At 46.2% G+C, this 21,849-nt stretch overlaps 1 protein-coding gene across 1 annotated transcript in view; it reads left to right on the top strand.

Moving 5' to 3' along the window:
* Positions 1-21,849, top strand: part of TrpA1 (Transient receptor potential cation channel A1) — a 174,014-nt gene that overhangs the window by 97,365 nt on the left and 54,800 nt on the right. Inside the window, exons 6-9 of the mRNA XM_089553029.1 lie at positions 10,265-10,362; positions 12,534-12,770; positions 13,927-14,127; positions 18,994-19,166. Of these exons, the coding sequence (XP_089409155.1) occupies positions 10,265-10,362; positions 12,534-12,770; positions 13,927-14,127; positions 18,994-19,166 (709 nt within the window). The remainder of the gene's footprint in view (positions 1-10,264; positions 10,363-12,533; positions 12,771-13,926; positions 14,128-18,993; positions 19,167-21,849) is intronic.

The following is a 21,849-nucleotide window of genomic DNA, read 5'->3' on the forward strand; positions in this document are numbered from 1 at the left end:
GAGCGGAGGTCGGACAACTAGCGTGACGTCACGGAGCAAGCGGAGAGGCCTTGAGTAGTCTAGGTGGCTTTGCTGTGAGCCGCGCTGCTCTGACGTCACACGCTCCTCGCTCATGCGTGCGCAGTTGGGGCTCTCCGGAGATCCGCGAAATCGCTCACACCTAGCGTAGTGTTGCTTCCGCAACAAAAAATACGCGCCTCTTTTTTTAGCGGAAACGACAGACACATATTAGGCATAAAGGATGAAATGTCTAATCGCAAGACATCCTACATACAAAACGAAGATGTAAAGCAGAATAAGAAACTAAAACCAATTCATGTGACGCTCTCTACCGAGACAAATAATCGGGCGCGCAGTCTACCAGGTAGCAAATCCGTTCTTGAATTGTGAGCGGAGAGAATGAAAGCTTAAATACATTTATGAGGCTCTGGCATTGTCTAACTTTTTTACTGGTTTTGTCCCTCAGCAAGTCCATATTTCTTGGATATTATTTTTTAATTATGAGGCAGCTGTGAAGTATTGCAAGATATCTTTGTGAACATATTGATTGGATGGAATTTTCTAACAATTCGATGTGCAGCAAAATCTTGCTTGTAAAGTGTGTCTTGCATTCGCAACGTGCAGTTAAGAGTGTCAAGAGTGCCATAGAAAACCAATGGGTTGCGTTTTTGACAATAAAAATCAGAAATACAAAAGTCCCGAAGAGGGACCTGCGGATATATTGATTATTCTAGTGCATTCTTACGATATGCACCCTAACTTCGATATACTTCCTTCACCCATGCCGCCTCTGCGCGCCCCGCTGTGTATTTCGTGATGGTAAAAATAGGGTGCCGTTATTCATTACTCTTTATTTGCCAGAGTCTAACCAGGCGCCGAATAGACAAAGTTTATCGCCTGTGGGAGAAGGTTCGAGAGGAGTCCACGTCTTGAATACTTCGTTACTGGCTAGCCCTCTCTTACAGCGCATCTCGTTAGGAATCGTTTGCTGTTTTGTCACTTCGTTCTGCTATAAGCTTTTATCCTGCGTACCACCTATAAGCGCAAATCGGCTTTACTAAACCGAAGTATACATAAAGTTCAGCGTACAGGATAGGATGCTGTATTTTGTCAGCTTCAATTCTCCGCACATCGACGGCTTCTACAAAAGAAACGCACTTATACGGAAGAAGAGGCAAGAAATCTCCTTCAACACATGAGCGTCACAACCCTGTCGGCGCCGGTGGAAACCCACTTTCGCCTGAAAACTCTGCACTTTCCATTTATAGAGCACCAAGCCGAGTTCAAGAAGAAAAGTACAATATAAAAAAGGCATAAGGATTACAAGCGAGGCGTTACAGTTTTTTTTTGCCTTTGCAGTCCTCTCTCACTCCCAAAACGTGCATTTGTGTAGAAGCTGACCCCAGCTGCTCTGAAGCCAATTCTGCATAGTTATTAACGCGTAACAACAAAAGGTTTTGAGCACAGTCTGAGTTCAGAGCGTCGTGAAATCGTGATATCCAACTCTGTATTTATTCTGCAGCCAATCACGACAAATCCCTTGGCCGCTTCTTACTTGCTGAAACCACCTGTGGTTTCCACGATGTGATCTGCTTTAGTTGAAGAGTGCAGAGCTGTAAAAGTGTTGGGCGACCTCATTCAGATATATACAAAGTAGAGATGATGTCACAACGACCTCTCCATTCTGGCTCTTCACGAGTCATTGCCTTCTCGCTTATCAAAAATGCGCGTCATTGGCCTATTATCCGTCCCTGCCCATTGCTATCGTCCGGGTCAAACCGTTGGCCTGGGGCGCGATAAAGCAGGCCAGACAGAAGCAATAAAGTAGATCCAATTTTCGCATTATCTTGCCTTCGAGACTTGGTGTCCTGCGTGTTCATAGTGACTACCGAAGCGATAGTGACGTCCCCCTAGCGTTATATGAATGCCTGTCGCTTGAAAGCGCTCCCGCTATGTGAATCGTTTCGATCGGGACCCCAACAAAACTCCTGGCTATATTCTCTCGCAAACTTTTGCGCGCACGCCTCCAGGCCGGTCGTACGTCGTGTGCTCGCATAACGTAGAGTCCAGGCGGCTCGCGCCGCTGTCAGACGCACTCATGGTCGCGCATACGGGCCGACACTGTTTGTTCGGTCAATGCGGAACGGTCTGTGCTCCCCCTTTCACACCTAACACAAAGGCCGGATCAGGTTGCCGACCTTTCCAGGAACACCTGCCGCAGCGCCACCATAGAGAACACTGGTCTATTCTGCTTGCCTCAAGCTAACAAATGTAAAGGCAGTCCAGCGTAGATGTTCCGCGCGTGTTCGAGACATGTCTACAGGAGCACGTGTTCCGGCCATCTTTTGTAAACAACGCCATGACATGTGCACTGCCCAACACCGCCAGCTTCTAAATGGTAGGACCATTGTTAAGCGGAATAGCGTGTACCGCTGCTCGTTAGCGTATCGGCGCGTGTCCGGCTTGCCTAATCCTACTCTCTGGAGGCGTAGACAAAGATTCAGTCGTTGTATTCGATGAACAATTCCGCTGGTTTCAACTTGTGTTTTTTTTTTCTAGGCGCTCAGGCTTAGAGTACGTGTAATCGGCTTCTGAACTACGAACGTTTGGTAAATCCCACGAAGCCGTACCTCTTAACAAGCTTCATTGTTCTCGCTGCTTCACAATCCTAGCTACGCGTACAAGGACTGCAGCACGTAGGAGGATTAGGAAAGAAGTAAAAACTAAATACTCATCCTCCTCCTCTCTTTATAAACTTAGGTCGTCGTCCCAGAAGTCACGTCTCGGAGTCGAAACAGTTTTATTTATTTACCAGAGAAAGAATTTCCGCTCAGAAAATCATGCGCATGCACTACGACAACGCACTCATCATCTGCATGGCCTAACGACAGCCAGAAACAGCATTTGAGAGGAAAGAAGTGGGATACCAGATGTCAATGTGGCCAACAGACAAGCGTAGGCCTGCGATGGGACGTTGGAGGCGACTATCGCAAGTGGACTCATGATAATCGCTTTATCGCGAACTTTCGCCGCTTTTTAAGCGAGGCTTGTTTGCATTACTTTTTACAACTTTCTTTCCCTTTTTCATTATGCCTAATGGCAAAGAGCTCGAATAAAAAAAAAAGACACGCGTCTAAACAAAACTTTCCAAGATTCTTTTATCATTTCACCGTGTACCTATCAAGGCGGCTGTTAAACACTTGTCAGCTATTTCGGCTAAAGTATCACAAAAACTACCGAGAATGTTTACCACACTCGAATCGGAGCGAAAGCAAGGATTGGCGCTACGTAGAAGACGACGGTGAGCAAGCAGTGCTGCGGGGTGGAGCAGATGGAAGTTGGTGAAGACGACGCCCTCCAATGCACAGCGCGAGAGTGTGGGGCAGTTTAACACGAGGCGTGTTGGCTGCGGCGATAGCCTAATGACCATGTGTCCTTCAAGCAAGTAGATACAGCGCGTTTGAAGGTTTCATCTGAAACCAGACAGCTATTCAGCTTCCACAGCTCCCATCGAGGATGGAGTATGCGCCGACTGTACCTCTGACTATACCTTCGACGATACGCGGTGATCTCTCAGTTTTGCAAAAATGGGACTTGTTTAAACAAGAAACAAAAAAACATTGCTAATGAAGCCTCAGCAAGAATCACGTTTTTGAAGAGACATCACCTTCGAGAGCTCGGCCGTACTTTGGTTGAGCTACATGGGTTAGAGAGAATAAGCCCAGGTGCCTATGTAGAAGATATCACTGCCGTAAAAGCAGAGCTTCAGCAGTTTGAAACCGAAATGCAAAGGTCCTTGATAAGGTCTCGATCCCGTAGGTTTCTGGATGACCTGACCTACCATGTCGACTGGCCCTGAGTGATGAAAGGCAGATTGCTCTTGCTGAGGAAATATTGGAAATTCAGTGTGGTTATTGCACATACAGCGATGGTCCTGGTATTCTTGATGCTTTCTTTTACTATTATCGGAAGCTGTTTGGGGGTTGTGCGGGCATAAATGTGAGATCAGATTACAGTCGCTTATTCGAAGTTTTTTCCTGACTTGACGATGAGTAGCATGCTGTACGGAGGGGCCTATCACTTTGGACGAAATTAAATCTGTCATTACTCACCTGACGGTTCAGAAATCTCCTGGGCCAGATGGCATTACTAGCGAGTTCTGTAAAACATTTTCCACTTGCCCAGCGCCTGTCTTGATGGCGGTTTTCCCGGCTTTTTACGATGTTGGTTTTTTGCCCCCCACTTTCTATTCTGGGCATACTATAATAATTCCAAAGAGCACAGATACAAATCGGTCGAAAACAGCTGAAAATATTGTCCGATTTCCCTCTGTAATATATATTACAAACTTTTTGCTAAGGTTCCTTGCAATCGTCTTCGGCTCGTTGTTGCTCACTTAATAGGCACGCATCAGGTCTGCGGTATATGAGGCCGGAGCATCCAGACCAATATTCATATTGCACGTTCAGTATTGGAGACAGTATCAGATGAGGCCGGACAAGCAGCTCTAATTCAGATTAACCTCAAGGCCTTTCATAAAGTTCGTCACGATTTCTTGTTTGAGGCCTTAGAGCATGCAAATATTAGAGATGTTTTGCTTAAGGGCATAAGACTGTGCTATAAGAAGCCTTATACGAGGCTTAATTTGATTTTATCTTGAATCAAGCTGATTTCCTCTAAACTTTCCATACAAAACTAAAGCCGCATAACGCCTAAACGGGTCACATAAGCAGCTACCCGTGTACGAAACCGGCCGCGGCGGTCGCGTTTTGATGGAGGAGGAGCGCAAAAGGCGCCCGTGTCTGTGCGATGTCAGTGGACTTTAAACATTCCCTCGTGGTCCAAATTATTCCGGAGACCTCCAATACGGCGCCTCTTTATTCCTTTCTTCTTTCACTCTCTCCTTGATCCTTCCCTTTACGGTGTTGTTCGGGAGTTAACCGAGAAGTGAGATAGTTATTACGCCTTTCATTTCCTAATAACCAACAAATCAATAAGCACCGGTCCAACGCATACTCTACCAGGCGTTCTAAAGGTCATATGTGGGGCCTCTCCCTCACAAGCTCACTGTTGGGCTCGGCACGATAAGTACACGTGCACATCAGACGTGCAGGATTTGAGGAAAGGAAAAAGTAGGGTACATGCAGCCATTTGCGACATTCTGGCAGAACAAAAAGACGCGGACACAAGGGGCAGTAATAAGACACGCGGTCCTCCTTTGTGTCGGTACGTTTTTGCGCAAGTCAGTATGCGTCAAATGACAACAACCGATCAGCTCAGATTGGCTGCACGCTGCGAAACATACGGTAAGGACAGGCTGGGCCTTTTGACCCAACTTGCCCCAAATGAGCGCGGCCTGTCACCTCAAAATTTGCAGCCTGAGTAATCTGACAATTAGTAAATTCGGTTTCTAGCATATCGAGTGTAATAAGCATGCCACTGACCGCATTCTACATGGTAACGTAAAGCTGATTTCGGCGTCGATAAAGGAAAATCGTTCTTATACTTACTGGGACTCCTTCATGTGCTTTCTGTTGGGCACTAGCAGCACATACGTTGGCGGAGGTATTGATCGGGGCGCTGGACAGCCGTCCTCAGCAAGTGGTTGGATTGTAGAGGGAATTGTTCAGGTGCCGAAGCGCATGCAAATTACCACGTCGTGTCAAACTTTAATGTTGTGCTGGATTTACTTTTACTCACGCTGTTCGGGGCCTGATCTATAACCTCAACTTTTTTCACTTTTGGTATATTTGCGGTAGTCAAGAATTATTCTTACAGCTGTGGCGCTTGCTTTTTCATTTACTTTTGTTTTAATGGAGGAAAAAAGAAATAGAAATGGAATAAACTCCATTAGTACAGTTATCTCGTACCCAAAGTGACCTTGTCGAGGTGTTTGTGTTCTCGGCGTAGCCGCATTTTTTTAAAAGCCTAATGTAAGCGTGAATAGCTTGCGTGGCTCTAGAAAGAAAAATAAATAGGCGTCGGGGAGGAAATGTTTTGCGATTAACCGTGCCCCGGGCTTCCAAGCGCGCTTATGATGGACAACACGCGAAGTACACTTTTGCGAACCTGTTTTGTATAATTGTTAGGTTGTTTTTCTGGCTGCCATCGTATTTCTTTGAACTGCAACTTGTATGAAGTTCCATGCTTGCAAAAATATATATGGCAAACTTTCTACTCTAACACCCTGCCTAAATATATATCCTCACTTGGGAAAATTGCCGTACTAAAAAGTTTTCCAACTATTATCGGCAATTATTAACTAAATTGATATCTCAGCCGTTGCTTTAGTGCGTTCTCTTCCGGCATGCTACAATATATTTTAAGTTCCTTTGTGCTCAGAACATATGCGTTCTTGTCTCCGTTGGTGATTTTGATATCTTTTTCTCCCTAATGTCAGTTGAAAAAGCGACAACGGGTGATATGGTTATGAAAATAGCTTCACGTCGATAGTCGAAGAAAGAAATGTTGAAAAGAATTAAATTAGAGTAGAGAGCGAAATTGGAAAAAAAGGTGGATGTTGAACTTTCTTCCCTCTGTTACATGCGCGCTCACACACACGCACGCACGCACGCACACGCACACGCACACGCACACGCACACACACACACACACACACACACGCACGCACGCACGCACCCACACACACACACACACACACACACACACGCACGCACGCACACACACACACACACACACGCACGCACGCACACACACACCCACCCACGCACGCACGCACGCGCGCGCGCGCGCACACACACACACACACACGCACACACACACGCACACACACACGCACACACGCGCGCGCGCGCGCGCAGGGTGGTAGTGGTTTATTGAGTCAATCATAAACCATACGCTCTGTATGGCGCCAACTTTTGACCACGACGGCTGCGGCCAACTTTTTCACCCCCCCCCCAAGGCTTTCTTCTTTACACCTCTTTTTTCCTGAGCGAAGACAGCGCTATCGGTCTATGCTCGGAAAGTAGAGTACGTCCCTCTTCAGCACATATGCAATGTATTTCAACTACTGATGCATATACGTCCTTTTTCTCACCGTACAATTTGGACTAATCGAAGGTCCTAAGCTCAAAGCTGCTAACCACGAGACTTTTCTTGGATTCTTAAAACTAATCTTTAATCGAAAAAATGAAAATAATGGTCGATTTGCGTAGTTAGGCCAAACGCGAAGTAGATGCTCAAGTATATCGGTTTTAACTTCGGTTCCGGTGTTCAGATGCAGAGTTCACGGATGGCAGTTGTTCGGATAGCGATAATGTGTTAGTGTCCATATATGTGGAATTGGCCATTCTCTACATTCATAGGTCCCTGCGAGTGTTCCTACCACCGCTGGCGCAGTGGTGCAGGGGTCAAGTTATGTATCAGTGCCCTTCTATGGCAGGTGCCGCCATCGGTGAGACGGGCTGCGATCCAGATTGGTGTTCTCGAGCAGCCTCTCACAATTAATTGAGCTGCCGCCTGACACGGTCGCTAGGGCCTCACCTGCCCGTCGAGGGGTAGGCAAGTGAGCAGCCTGACACAAAACTGGCTTGAGACAAACAGGGAACACAACAGATAAACTTAAAAACACACAACGACTAAATGCAGGGAATGGCCACTATGAGTCTAAGTGCACTGAAGGTTGGTTGGTTTATGGGGTATAACGTCTCAAAGCGACTTAGGCTATGAGGGACGCCGTAGTGGAGGGCTCCGGAGATTTCGACCACCTGGGGTTCTTTTACGTGCACTAACATCGCACAGTACACGGGCCTCTGGAATTTCTCCTCCCAAGAAATTCGACTGCCGCGGCCGGGATCGAACCCGCGTCTTTCTGGTCAGCAGCCTAGCGCCATAAACACTGAGCCACCGCCGCGGCTAAGTGCACTAAAGCATGACTGAACATGCTGGTAGGCTTTCCTGTTTGAATACGCAGCGCAGGGTAGCCAACTGGAAGCCTTTCTGGTTAACATCCCTGCCTTTCCCCCTCCCTGTATCTATCTATCTTTACACAGCGCAGAGGTTTCGCAGGAATGCAGCGCAATTGACATCGGCGTCAGCTTGCATCTGCATTTAGATTAGGGTTAGCTGGTACCTCTTAATATCTGATGGTGTAACGTAACAGCAGAGATGCACGAAAAATTACACCGGAAACTTGACGCAAAGAACGTGAGTAGACTCCGTTTTTCTTCTTCTTTAACTTCTTCCGTAGCTGCGGTGTGCTGTCAAGGGCGCTTAAGAGTACGTGGTGTTTTATTGATATGCCCCTTTACCGTTGAAATTATAATGCGAAGCTTTTTACATAAGGAAATACCATCATATCCTAATGGTCCCGCTTCATAAATGCAACTGGAGATGTTCTCTATAGGTTAGCATCAGTGTCACTCATCGCTAGCCCGGTTACCTCTAGGGCAGTAAAAAGAGGACCCATTTTGAACATCTTGTATCAGAACCGTCCTGCGCCACTGTATACTCCAAACACTCTCCAACTCCATATGCCGTTCTGACTCGCTGCTGCTCCTTGCTATGTTCTCGTTCACTAGAAATTCACTTTGTTACTCTGACTACCATATCATGTCCGTCCTTTTCTTCATATTTGTATGTTTATCTCCTTCTCATCATTTCTGGGGACAAAACAATAACTTGCCTTTGGTCTATTAGCCATGCTGTTTCTTATCTGGTCTCCTAACTTCACTCCTGTGATCTTTGCTTTTTACATTTCCTTTTGCTACCTTTCTTTATTAAGCAGCCACCTGCGACTCCACACTTATCATTTAGAATCTGTGCTGGCTCTGGTCTGCTTCTGTTGTAGCGTTTGAGGCTTATGAGAGTTGGACATTATGCACAGCGCTGTAGACTTGGAGGGACACTGAAGACAGATTGGAGTTGGCTTGAGTTGATATATTACAGCTTCGAACGAAAAAGACGCAGCTTTAACTGAAAACAGAGCTTTCATAAGCTAGATAAGGTTAAAAGATGAAAAGTAGGTGTCGCTACCGCCGGCCGATTCCGCAAGTACATTGCAAGCGTCAACACAGTTTGCTGACATTGGTCTCAGAGGCTATGCTACACCACCATTTACTTGAAGACGGCGATCACCGAGTCCTTTTTGGCAGGGCAATTTTTAAGTGTTTTTTTTTTCAGCAATATATGCATCTTTTGTTGCGGGACGACAAGCAACGTGTCAAGAAAAAAGCCCAACAAGGAAGTTTTAATGAGAACAAAAAGTAGAAGGGGTTCTCGACAGTGTCTGTTTAAATAATAATTAACTATCCGCCACAGCGCATACCACAGGACGTCAAGACAAGTAACAGCACACTAAGACAAGTAACAGCAGACGACGCGGGGCTCGCTTCACCTTCCGTGGTTACGGCGCATGCGCCTGGTGTCGTCAATTCTCGCCGCTTCTCAGAAGGGGCGCTTCGCGGAGCGCGGCGGCCACGCTGCGCGAGGATCCCTTCAACAGTGGACCATACTGTACATATGGTGGCCAGTATATCTTTGAAAAATGCTGCGCACTCATTTTACTCTCCGCCATTCGCCTCTTGCCTAGTAACTGGGGGTGAACATGAGACCCTCATTACATTCGATGTGATGAGCAGTATTCATAAGCAAAGCGCTAGCCTTCTACATCCTCATACTTAGTAAAGCCCTTGGCACGTGTCTTTGTACGGACGCCCATCGCTGGCGAGGAAGCGGGCACGGCGCCTTGTACACTTCCTATTTATGTAAGCCGGAACACATGGTACAGCTTATATAAGGTTACGTAAGACGTGTGACGAGAGCTGTCCCGGTCCTCTGCACTCTTCACGGCTGATGCCTCTTTTGTTTTGTTCCCGTGCCTTCCTTCGTTACGGCGCAGTTGAAATTAGCCAAGGCCTCATGCCGGCCTAAATCTGGGTCAAACGGATCAAAGCTCTGCCCTCCTCATCACCTTCGTGATCCTATTCTCCTTCCTTCTTTTTCATTAGCCCTAATACAGAGTTTGCAGGCTAGAGCAAGGAAGAGCAAGGACAATAGGGGCCATGTATTTTGTAACGAGGCTTTTCGTGATTCGTTTTTCTTTTTGCCTATTTACCGCCGGTCAGCTCCGCTTTCGATACTAAGGCCGAAAACAGATATTTCTTTTTATATATCAGAGCTGACGTCAATGAGAGAAGGGCAAGTGAGGAGTAAGCATGGAGTAGAGTCGTTGCGAAATGTGGGTCCTAGTAGACAGGCTCTGTGCTTTGCCTCGTATTCAAGTTCTCTCTCTTCACCTCTGCAGGCGAGTCGAGCGGCTACTCGAGAGCCGAGATGATGAAGCTCTACGACGCCGACGGAAACGTGCCACTCCACTCTGCCGTCCACGCTGGAGACATAAAGGTGAGGGAACTGTAACGGGAGCACAGAGCTAGATTCAAAGCAGGTGCTCCCTTGAATTGTGTCTGTGGTGCACTCTATTCTAGTTTCGTTAAAATCAATTGTTCAGCTCTTTTTTGGCTGTAGTAGGAGGCAACTAAAAAAAAAAGCAGTTGGTAACACTGGACCATGGTCTGCAGCGTCCTGTATTACTCCGCTAATCTTTCCCAATAGTAAACGAAATGACTTTTTAATATTTGGCTAAAATAAAGACGCCAGGCATTAAAATTCTAGAGTTAAAATTTTTTTTCTTGTGATTAGCTTCTAGGTGACCACAAAAGTTTTAAGAACGCACTACTTTTTTTGTCGTGTAGTGATTCTGTGCGGCGGTTCTAAATGTGGGCTGAGCCGCACTGCAGACTTAAGTTGCACCCAAATACAGCTTCTGTTGGGCCGCAAAAGAGATATTTATTACTCAGACGGCGTGATGTAAAAATGAAACGTTCCTTTCTCGCCACTCGAGTCAAAGTCTTAACGTCACTGATGAAAATGATTCCGTGGTCATCGATGGTAAGGGAACGGCGGTTTGACCTAGTCTCAGAGATACGCCAGTGGTAACTATACCTGCATTTGTTTTTAAGGCCTTTTATAGATAATGAAAATTCTGCTTTCAATTAAAGTAGCCTCTTTTATGACAAGAACGTGGTATTCTGTCGACTCAGGCCAATTAATTGGTCCTTAATGTCTCATTAACGGCTGCGTCAATGCAATTTTTGTCCTCAGAATTGTGTGCTCTGGTTTAGCCCGCAAGGTGAATTGAATCATGGCCAATTAATCACTTGAAACGAATTAAGCTGAATAAAGTTCAGCCTACGCTCGCGATAAAATGTTGTATAGTGCGCTCGCTGAAGCGTCATGCACACTGCCCAGTTAAAGGCACACTTGGCCCTACTAGGATTGAGCGCAGCCGACGAACGACAGAAGCTTTTTCTATTGGACTTAAACGCTTACATCAAACGTGAGGTGGCGAAAGAAACCGCGAATATTTGCAGTCGAAACGGCTGCGGAGGAAGTGTGCAGTATTAGAGCGCACGAAGCTTCCTTAGAACGTCTATTAAATGCCATGTTCTCATCTGAGTGCTTCCTTCAAGTGAAATTGCAATTAACGAGCCCGAAACATCTCATTCATTATGTATGAGCACCGTTTTTAAAATGCATGCTTTCAGCTAACGTATGTGCCAGACATCATGCAGTGTACCAAATTGTCGATATAAGCTAAAAACAAAGTTGACGTAAATTTGATGCTACACAACTTGGCAAAAAAGAAATCATTTATGGGGATGAAAGAGGGTGTCACATGTATATTGCTGCTGTACACGCCACCCTAGCTACACTATTGATGATATTCTAGTTCGCACCGGTGAACGATGAAGAGCGACACACAAAACACACATGCTGAAGGCTGTACGCAGGAGTTAGTCGTATGCCCTTGAGCAATGTCAGCAATATATTTGCCGGGCACATTCCCGCTTGTAAACAGAATCTCTCGCTTCTGTTCAGCATATCATTTCTGACGCAGTTGCCGATTTCTTGGCTGCTTAACTAGAATAAGAAAAACTGGCATACTTAATTAACCTTCATGGGTAAACAGTAGGAATGGTAAAGGACCCAGAAAGAGATGCCGGAGAACTGTTAACTGAGTATTTTTTGTTTTTCATTTTCGATGAATAATATTTTCAGAACATATTCCACACCTTGGGCTACCTAGTGACTTTGACCATTCCCTCTTTGAGTCGTGTCAACAATATCATTTTAGTACCAGGTTAATCGATAACGCTGCTCAAGCACAGCGTTGCTCGCCCGAGACTTTGTCAAGCTCTATTAGAGCCTCTTCGCGGACTTGAAACTGGTTTGGTTTGGTTTATGGGTTTTAACGTCCCAAAGCGACTCAGGCTACGAGAGACGCCGTAGTGGAAGGCTCCGGAAATTTCGACCACCTGGGGTTCTTTAACGTGCACTGACATCGCACAGTACACGGGCCTCTAGAATTTCTCCTCCAAAGAAATTGAACTGCCGTGGCCGGGATCGAACCCGCGTCTTTCGGGTCAGCAGCCAAGCACCATAACCACTGAGCCACCGCGGCGGCATCGGACTTTAAACTAAACGCGGCGTGGCTTGGATGGCGGCCTTCGCAGGCGGTCCAGCTGTGCCTGGAGAGCGGCGCCCTGATCAGCACCCAGCAGCACGACCTGTCCACCCCTGTCCACCTGGCCTGCTCCCAGGGCGCCATGGACATCGTGCGGCTCATGTTCTCGCGGCAGCCCGACCAGAGGGTCCACTGCCTCACCTGCAGCGACGCCCAGCAGATGACGCCACTGCACTGCGCCGCCATGTTCGACCACGTCGAGCTGGTCGAGTACCTCGTCTCAGAGGTCTCTGCTCACCGCCACTCTCTCTCTCTCCCCGCGTTTCGATGTTAATAGACACCTTTAGCATTACCGTGTACCGTGTTCCCGTTACCGGTATCGCAGTACCGGGAGCCCGCGCGCAGCCAATGAGCATGCCCAAATCTCATTTACGTCGCCAGATGGCGCCAAGTACCCGGCAGCTACGCACGGATCGGGACCAATCAGCGCGTGCTCACCGGTGGTAAGCGGGCTACCGGTACTCCGGTAATGGTAACCGTAACACGGTACGCGGTACGCTAAAGGTGTCTAATGACTGATTACTCTATTTTACGGCTCTAAGTGTGTACGGAGGAAGAAAGTGAGAAATCTGAATAAGTTATTGAAAAGGTCGGCTGGAGAAAACGTGTCCCTAGCCTCCCACTGGACGCACTACAGTAGAAAAGAAAAGGAAGTTTCAGATTGGAGACAATTGTAGATGGAAGCAGAGTGTAGACTGAAGTTGATGACGTCATAATAGAGTAAATTTAGAGTAAACGGTGTCGGATTTGCAGCATGTGTTATCCAAAAGCTCCCGCGTTCGTCTGGGGGCGCCAGGAATATATAGAGGTAAATGGAGAAAACCTATTATCTGTGCAGTATAAGTAGGCCTAAAATACACAGTGAAAACAATTCTGTAGAGTTGTTTCGTTTGTAAAATTTGAATGAGATTTTCTGCCTCTGTTGACAATTTTTTCACCATCAAAAGACACTTTTATTGATGAGAAGTTTTGATTTGAAAATGGATAATCTTTTTCCCGTCGCCTGATTGAAATTTGCGACTTTTAAGGCTGATGCCAAGACTGCTATATGGGCTGTGTTTTCTAATACTACAGGTGGATGGTGATGTGGTTAGGTAGCAGAGATCCGCAATAAATAGTTTTGACGGCCTTCGCAGTCAGCTTGAAAAAAATTGTTCGCTGGTGGAGTTACCTGTTTTTCATCTTTTATTTTCATGCTTATCGAAGCTTCATTTTCTTTGACAATAGCATTTTTATAATTGGAATACTGTAATCGCTCGATAGATGTCAACTTCAGTTTGTATCCACGGTATTCATCAAGAAGCCCACGCTGTCAAAATTAGTTCATATTACGGTGACTCTTTCTTTCCGGCTTCTTTCATCCCCTTCATCCCTCAACGCAGGGCGCCAGCATGAATGCCACGGACAAAGAGGGCCGCACTGTTATCCTGCTGGCGGCGGCTCGCGGCGCCTGGAAGACGGTCACGGCGCTGCTCAGGCTGGACGCCGACCTGAGCGTCAAGGACAACCTGCGCCGCAACCTGCTGCACCACATCGTCCTGAGCGGAGGGCTGCTCGACGACTTTTACGGGGAGATCAACGAGGTATGTGCGCACGGCTCATTCGAAGTAGTCAGTATTCCTAACCACAACGCAGCTATGGAGTATAGCAATTCCCGTGACAAAGCCAGTGCGTCCACTGCGTTGAAACCTTCGGACGTCTGGAGTCAACCAGGAAGTGTCACTATGAGCTCTTATAAATTGATTTTTTATCTGCAGTCGGCTATAACCTAAATATGGAGTGAAAATTCGCCGCTTCGGGGCGTGGTAGTGTAATATTTTCCCTCTATCATTTCAAGGACGCCTCCAATCCGTATGTTCTTTTTCCTTGCGACAATCCAGGCGTCTGGAGACAATCCAGGAAGTCTCATTATTAGCTCTTATAAATCAATTTTTTTTCTTCAGTCGGCTATAACTTAAATACGGAGCGGAGGCTCGCCGCTTCGGGGCGTGGTCATATAATAATTTTCCTCGATGCTTTCAGGGACACTTCCAATGCTTATGTTCTTCCTCCGTGAGTCAATCCAGGCGTCTGGAGACGACCCAGGAAGTCTCATTATCAGCTCTTATAAATCGATTTTTTATCTGCAGTCGGCTATAACTTAAATATGGAGCGAAGATTCGCCGCTTCGGGGCGTAGTCATATAATATTTTCCTTCTATCGTTTCTAGGACACCTTAAACCCTTATGTTCTTCTTCCTTGCGGCAATCCAGCGCCGTAGACGTTCCAACTGCTCTTTTTTCTTCTTCTTGGAGCGCTTAGAAAAGTTTTCGTGGTAACAAATGGCATGGCCTTGGTCACGTCGGCCTCAGTATAGCTGTCAGATGCTGGTTATATTACCAGTATTCCAAGCAGCAGAATACTAGTGAAGAGAATACTTTCAACGACTTCCTGTTTCCATCTGCTTGAAGTTACCAAACGCTTCTATAATGCTGAAAACGAGTGAAGTTTACTGAAGGCGCAGTGGAGATAAGTTCGAAGCGCTGAGAGGATGCAGTCCGGAACTGTCTTTGACTGCAGCTATATCATACTGCCTGATGTCCCGGAAGTTGGGAAGAAAACAAAAAAAAGAAGCAGTCGACAGCAATGAGGTAGCCCCTTCAAGCGCAACAACAAATCAAGGAAAACTGATCGCCCTATTCTTCGTCGCGTCGGAAAATGCTTCACAGCAGTGCACGTATTGTGGTGTGAGTGACAGGCCTAGGTCCTTAGGCATGCATGGGAAGCATTCTGGCCCGACGTCGCTCTTCGTCAATAGAGCTGGACAGCCGCTCCTGACCCAGGGATTGATCGCGCTCGCAACAAAGGACTCACACTGCGACGGACGAAATGCGATGCTTGCACTGTATATATAAGACGAGCCAAGCTGTAATGCTAGTTTTCTTCTTGTCACTGGTCATGAACAGCCGCAGTTGTCATTCGTCACTGCTGTGTCTTCTCTTCAAGGTCGGGTCTTCTCGAAGACCCGCAGTGTAGAAGAAGGCTGCGTCGTCGAAGCTGTTTCCGGAAGAGCCGTCAGACGCCAGTGCACCGAAGTTACGTCGTTAAAACAATGCAGTGTCTTGCAAGCTAGTCCTACTTTGAGCTATTCATGACTAAGGTTCAAATCAGGACCGTTCGCTAAACTTAAGTGGCAGCTTGCGATTTTCCTATCTTCTGACTATGCGGAGTCGATTATTGCAACTATTGGCAAACGTAATAGGGCTCGTCGGGCCCTCAGTACTCACAGTGCGACCACGGTGCGTACTGCGCGACCAAAGTGAGCGTAAGTGAAGCATAGAGCTTAGAAATAGAAGCAGGAAAGCACTGTGCCGCATTACATGCTTTCTTTCTTCTACTTAAACCGCAACTCTAGAAACCACAGCCTATTGTGCAAAAATAAGTCTTCGTTAGAAGATGGCACGGACGTGGACACGGGCACGAACTCACAGGCCGGCACGCCGCAATAACAACGCAAGAACACCATGAAATAAAATAAAACTCTTGGCTTCCGCGTAAGCAAGTGGGCACGTGTGATGCCTCTGCGTAGCCTGTTCGCTCACTGCAAGAGGAACTTAAGGGCAGAAGTGCCGAGACCAGGTAAAAGTTTCGTGCAAAACAAGCAAATGAACAACAGACTGCAGCATAGTCGGCGAATTCCACTGCCCGTCGTTGAATTCTGGGAGATTCAGTCAGATTGGTCTCGTAAAATATGCTGTCATTCAATGTCACATCTGACATGCAGATGTAAAGTAAACACGCTTTATCAAACGAAATGTCAAAACTCGTTAGTCCGACCATGGCCAGGAATTTAATAGGTAAGCAAGGCGATATATTGTCATATTTCTTTCTTCAGCTACTCGCAACCGCTGTAAACGGGTTTCAATGCTGTAACAAATTTTCGCTAGCTTTGTTCGCAAGTATCCTTTGAATAATGTAGAAGAACTTCTTGCTGGGCGAGTTGGTGCATAGCTTTCTTGGGATGGCGTTGCGCACACGAACAAACGTACACAGGAAGAGCGCAAACTATCAACTAGATTTATTGCTTTCGCAACAGAATATATATGCAGCATACACACGTGCAAAACAGAATAGGGAGAGGGAAAGAAAGGACAGGGGGGAAGGGGATATCAAGTCAGGCCTGCAAAGGTCAGCGAAAGCTACGGATAAAATTCCTTTCCCTATCATATAAGGTGACCGATGTATCGCTAATACAATCTCCGCCTTTTTCCCTGATGTGGAAAGCTTCTAAAAGTTCGCGGGCTATTTTGCTTTTGCTCTTGCCCAGAATCTTGATGTAATTGAGCATCGGCTCACAACCAGAGCATGAAATGCAATGGGCAGGCAAGTTCGCCCCGTCTCTTTTTCTTACAGATAGAGCATGCTCCCCTGCGCGCTCATTTATGCAGCGTCCAGTTTGGCCGACATACACGCGTCCACACTTGAGCGGGATTTGATACACCACGCCCGTGGCACATTTGACATATTGTTCTGCATGTTTTATTGTACATGCGCTCCGTGGGGCTCCTTCCTCGGCGATCCTGGGGCATAACCCAGCAAGCTTTTTTGGAGCGGAAAAAACCACCGGAACACCATGCCTGTTTGCCACTTTTTTTAAATTGTGGGCGACTTTGTGCATGTAAGGAAGCACCGTCGGCTTCGCACTCCGCAAGCGCTCAAGGTCACAGCTATGCTTGCCTTTCTTTGTCTTCTGGAGAAGGTTCTCGGCTACCGCTGTGATGAGCGAGCAGGGGAATCCGGCTGAAAGCAGCCTGGTGATCTGATTATGGAAGCTGGAATGCATTTCATGCTCGCATGATTTGGTTAAGGCTGATTCTAGGCACGAGTTTGCAATTGCTCTTTTCACAATCTTTGAATGTGCAGAATCAAATGGAAGTAGTGCTTTCTGTGCTCGAGGAGCATATTTCCAACAGACATGATGCGCGCCAACCTGCATTTTTATGTCTAAAAACTGCAATGAACCGTTGGTTGGGAGTTCGTGCGTGAAAACCAAGCCTTTGCCATGTTCTCCAAAAAGAGTTAAAACACTGCTAACTGAATCAGTGTAGGTCAGCGTTTTTTGTTTCGAAAAAACAATTAAAAAATCGTCAACATATCTAAAACACTTAAGAACACCGTGGTTAGTAAGCTCTACATTCAAGGAACGGTCAATAGCAGCTAAAAATATTTCGCAGAGGATCGGGGCGACACAGGATCCAATACAAATGCCTTGTCTTTGAATGTAAAAACTGTCTTTAAAAGAGATAAAGGTGGCTTGCAAATAAAATTCCAACAGGGACATGAAGCTATCTACAGAAACCCCAGCTGAGTTTTGGAACCCTATTTCACCAGAACACTCAATGCATTCTTTGACAGCCGCGAACAATTCATTTGGAAAGCTTTTAGAAGCTTTCCACATCAGGGAAAAAGGCGGAGATTGTATTAGCGATACCTCGGTCACCTTATATGATAGGGAAAGGAATTTTATCCGTAGCTTTCGCTGACCTATGCAGGCCTGACTTGACATCCCCTTCCCCCCTGTCCTTTCTTTCCCTCTCCCTATTCTGTTTTGCACGTGTGTATGCTGCATATATATTCTGTTGCGAAAGCAATAAATCTAGTTGATAGTTTGCGCTCTTTCTGTCTTCTGCCTCTTCCTGTGTACGTTTGTTCGTGTGCGCAACGCCATCCCAAGAAAGCTATCCTTTGAAGTCCCCAAGAACCGGTGTGTGTATCGTTTTTGATGCGACTGTGACGGAAGTGGACGGTTTATTTTTATTCTTTAAGCAATGGTCTTCCAACAGCCTACAAAAAGGGTAAATCAAAGTTACAAAATCACGTACAAAACAATCACTTCAATCTCTGATTTACTGCAAACCCTTCCCGTCCCTAACTTTTTGTAAACGGGTGTAATATGAGGAAGCCGAAAACCATCTTTATTTCATTTCATTTATTTTCCCCTTAAGGGCCCGAGGGCATTATATAAAGGTAAGGCGAATTAACATGATGTATATTTCTTGAACATGAAAAAACTTGAAGAGAAGGATGTAAAATACAACGAAGACAAGTAAAAACAAGGAAAAAGATACATTAAAAATGCAGAAATACATCTAAGTGAAAAAAAACACCAAACAAGCAAGCGCAAGAGAAACAAAAATTACACTAAGGCGCAGAAATGCAACTAAACCAAGTAACAAAAGAATACAAAGGGTGCAGCCTATTCAGGATGGCTGAAGTTTTCGCTTATTATGGAATTGAGTTCTATCTGTGCATTCGACTATGTTTTCGAGTAAGGAACTCTATAAGCTGTCGAAAGTAGGCAAAACGAAGATGGTCAAATTTTTATCTCAATTCCGATGGCCACTCACAAGCTTGTTGTGCGACCTCATGTTTGCCTGTTCTCGCTTTTTGTCTTCTTTTTTTTTATCCAGCGGTTGAAAGACTTTGCCCAGCTGCTGAATGAGCGGGACATCCACGGATGCACCGCCATGCACTACGCGTCCAGAAACGGCCAGCTGAAGACCATCGAGAGCCTGCTCCACTTCGGAGCCATCGTCAACCTCAAGAACAACGACAATCAGTCGCCCCTGCACTTCGCCGCAAGGTGCGCCACACGGAAACAGTACTAGTGTCCTTTCGGTGCAGCTTGACTGCTCAAGCGACTTTGCTTGAAATTTTGCAGAGGTACAAACCCAGTTAGTTCAAAACGTTCCACCATTGACAAGAGCCTAGAAAGATGCTATTCTTCAATGAAAGCACTCTTCGGCATGCAGAGAAATTGTTGTACAGGGAATGTCATCAGTAAAGTAGAGCACACAATGTAGGTCAACTAAGGAGCAAAACTAATAAGTTAGTTTTTGTCTGAAAAGGCGTACATTCGACAGATAGCCTACCTTTTCGCAGCGCTTTATAGCATGATCTACAGGCCAGAAAAAAGTCGATGACTTTTAGGGTCATATGCGTATTTACTGAAACCAATATGCCTTGAAACAGAAGGCTGTGGTCTCCAACCGACTTGGCGACACAATGCGGTTGCTCCTAGCGGCGTGCGCAGCTCTTCTATATCGCTACGCCAAAGTTTTTTGGTTAGTCGGAAATGATGAGAAGACCTTGTCAGTAATCCCTTTTCGTTGAACGCTGCGGCCATCCCTCGACAGAAATCATAGCAGCGAGAAGCTTATCGCGATGTCCGGCACTTTTTTATGTATCAAATGCCTATTTCCCACTGACCTATGGCCCGGACCAGAGAGTGAGGGCACATCTCGGCGGCCCGTGTATCAATATCCTCGCTAACCATTCACTGTAAACTTCTCTTTTTATCTCACGTAACAAGCGCGTGGTTTTAAACGCCATGGATAAGGGAGCCCAAAATTAAAAGTGATTAACTTAATTTATGGCTTTGTTATGCATACCGATACTGAAAGAGCCTACGAGGGAGATAAAATGCATATGGTAAGTGCCGGAGACCACGCACACTGATGTCCAAAAGCACGCATGGAGCAAGCAACCGATTGGGCTGCATGGCGGTCGGAGCACCCGAGGGAAAAAAGCTCAGCAACTAGTGACATTTTTATGAAGCCAACCTGCGACTTTTTATTATACATATATTAGTATACTTCTCATCGACACAAGGCTACATATGTACAGATGCAAAATGCTCCGCCCATATGGCATGGTGAAACCAAGCAATTAAGTTTTTCGCCACCGCAACCAAGCATATGACATATTGAGTTTTTACGTCCAGAATCGCGTCTTTGTGAAGAGCTCCGGACCTATTTATACCACCTGGGGTAGTTTAGAATATGCTCACATTGCGCAGCGCACGTAAGTTCTTTAGGTCACGTCTATTGGAATGCGACCGCCTCGGTCGGAACGGATCCCTCGACCTTGTAAAGAGTAGCTGAACGCCAAAGCCACTGAGCCCATCGCAGCGGGTGGAACAATGCGTGGCTTTCAAGTTCTTCCTGCTGCGATTATTAGCATGCACACATGGCAGTAGTCATTTTTTTTTTAATAGGTGCGAAAGTGTATGCAGGGTACTGACTACGATAGCTCTCTAATCACGCACACATCGGGGTTTTGAAACCTCTGTAATGGGAGGTGAGCGTCGTTAGGAACCACAGAAGGAATCGTTAACATGTTGGCCGTTGACATCAGTGTGTCCAATATTCATGTTAGTAATCATTATCTAACTGATGCTCTGGATGAAATAATAAATATAATTCACGCTAATCGATTGCAGTAATCGATTGCAAGAATTGAGCATGGGCTCCAAGATCAGGCATGAGCGCAATGCCAGAGTTACACTGCGTATGTAGAACGAATAAACCATGAAGCGAAAAATTTACACGCAGTTAAAGTTACGTTTCTATTGCGCCTACATATCTGCTAACGTGGCTTAGCGTGCACTCTTGTACGCACACAAGGAGAAAAAGAGGGCGAGTCTTTGTTGAAACTTGAACTTCGCCGTCAGCCATTTTGTGCCGAAATATGAAGCTCTTTCTTGTCGAGATAGGTTGATGGATAGACGATGTATTGTTTTAGTCGTGATTTGTCAGCACACAATTGTCGACTTTACATTAAATATTCGGTCACACGATGTCCGCAACACAAGCCTGTGCCTATTGCGAGGTACGAGCCCCAGCTTCTACAACGCAAGATTTTTTTTTAAAGAGCTTCTTGCGAGTTCCTTTAATCCTTTGTTCATTTATTCGACGTGCAAAAAAACAGTACTTCGCTATGAAGGACGCCGCAGTGTACAGTTAGGGAACAATTTCGATCGCCTGGAGTTCATAAACGGGCACTGACATGGAAAGAGTAAAATAGCGTTCGTTCCTTTCGGCCTTTATTGTAGCACTGTTTCCATAACCGAGATCAAAATCAATTCGCGATCAGCACCTCAACGAAAGTTCTTATAACCACTGAACCACCGAGGCGGCAAAATTCTTGCCAAAGTGAAGGGTCGAAGTCGGGAAATTTCGTTCTTTTGCGAACATCATTAGTCCGGGACACCATTATGAGAATCTGGATGTGGAAGAAAAGGTTGGTTTGGTTTGTTTAGGTTTAACGTCACAAACGACTCAGGCTATGAGAGAAGCCGTAGTGAAGGGCTCCGGAAATTTCGGCCACCTGGGGCTCTTCTTTAACGTGCTCTGACATCGCACAGTACTCGGGCCTCTAGAATTTCGCCTTCATCGAAATTCGGCCGGGATCGAGCCTGCGTCTTTCGGGTCAGGAGCCGAGCACCATAACTACTGAGCCACCGCGGCGGCTTGCTGATAGCAGAT

This window comes from Amblyomma mixtum, chromosome 7 (genome assembly GCF_055824585.1).
Source record: "Amblyomma mixtum isolate Tamu chromosome 7, ASM5582458v1, whole genome shotgun sequence".
Lineage (NCBI taxonomy): Eukaryota > Metazoa > Arthropoda > Arachnida > Ixodida > Ixodidae > Amblyomma > Amblyomma mixtum.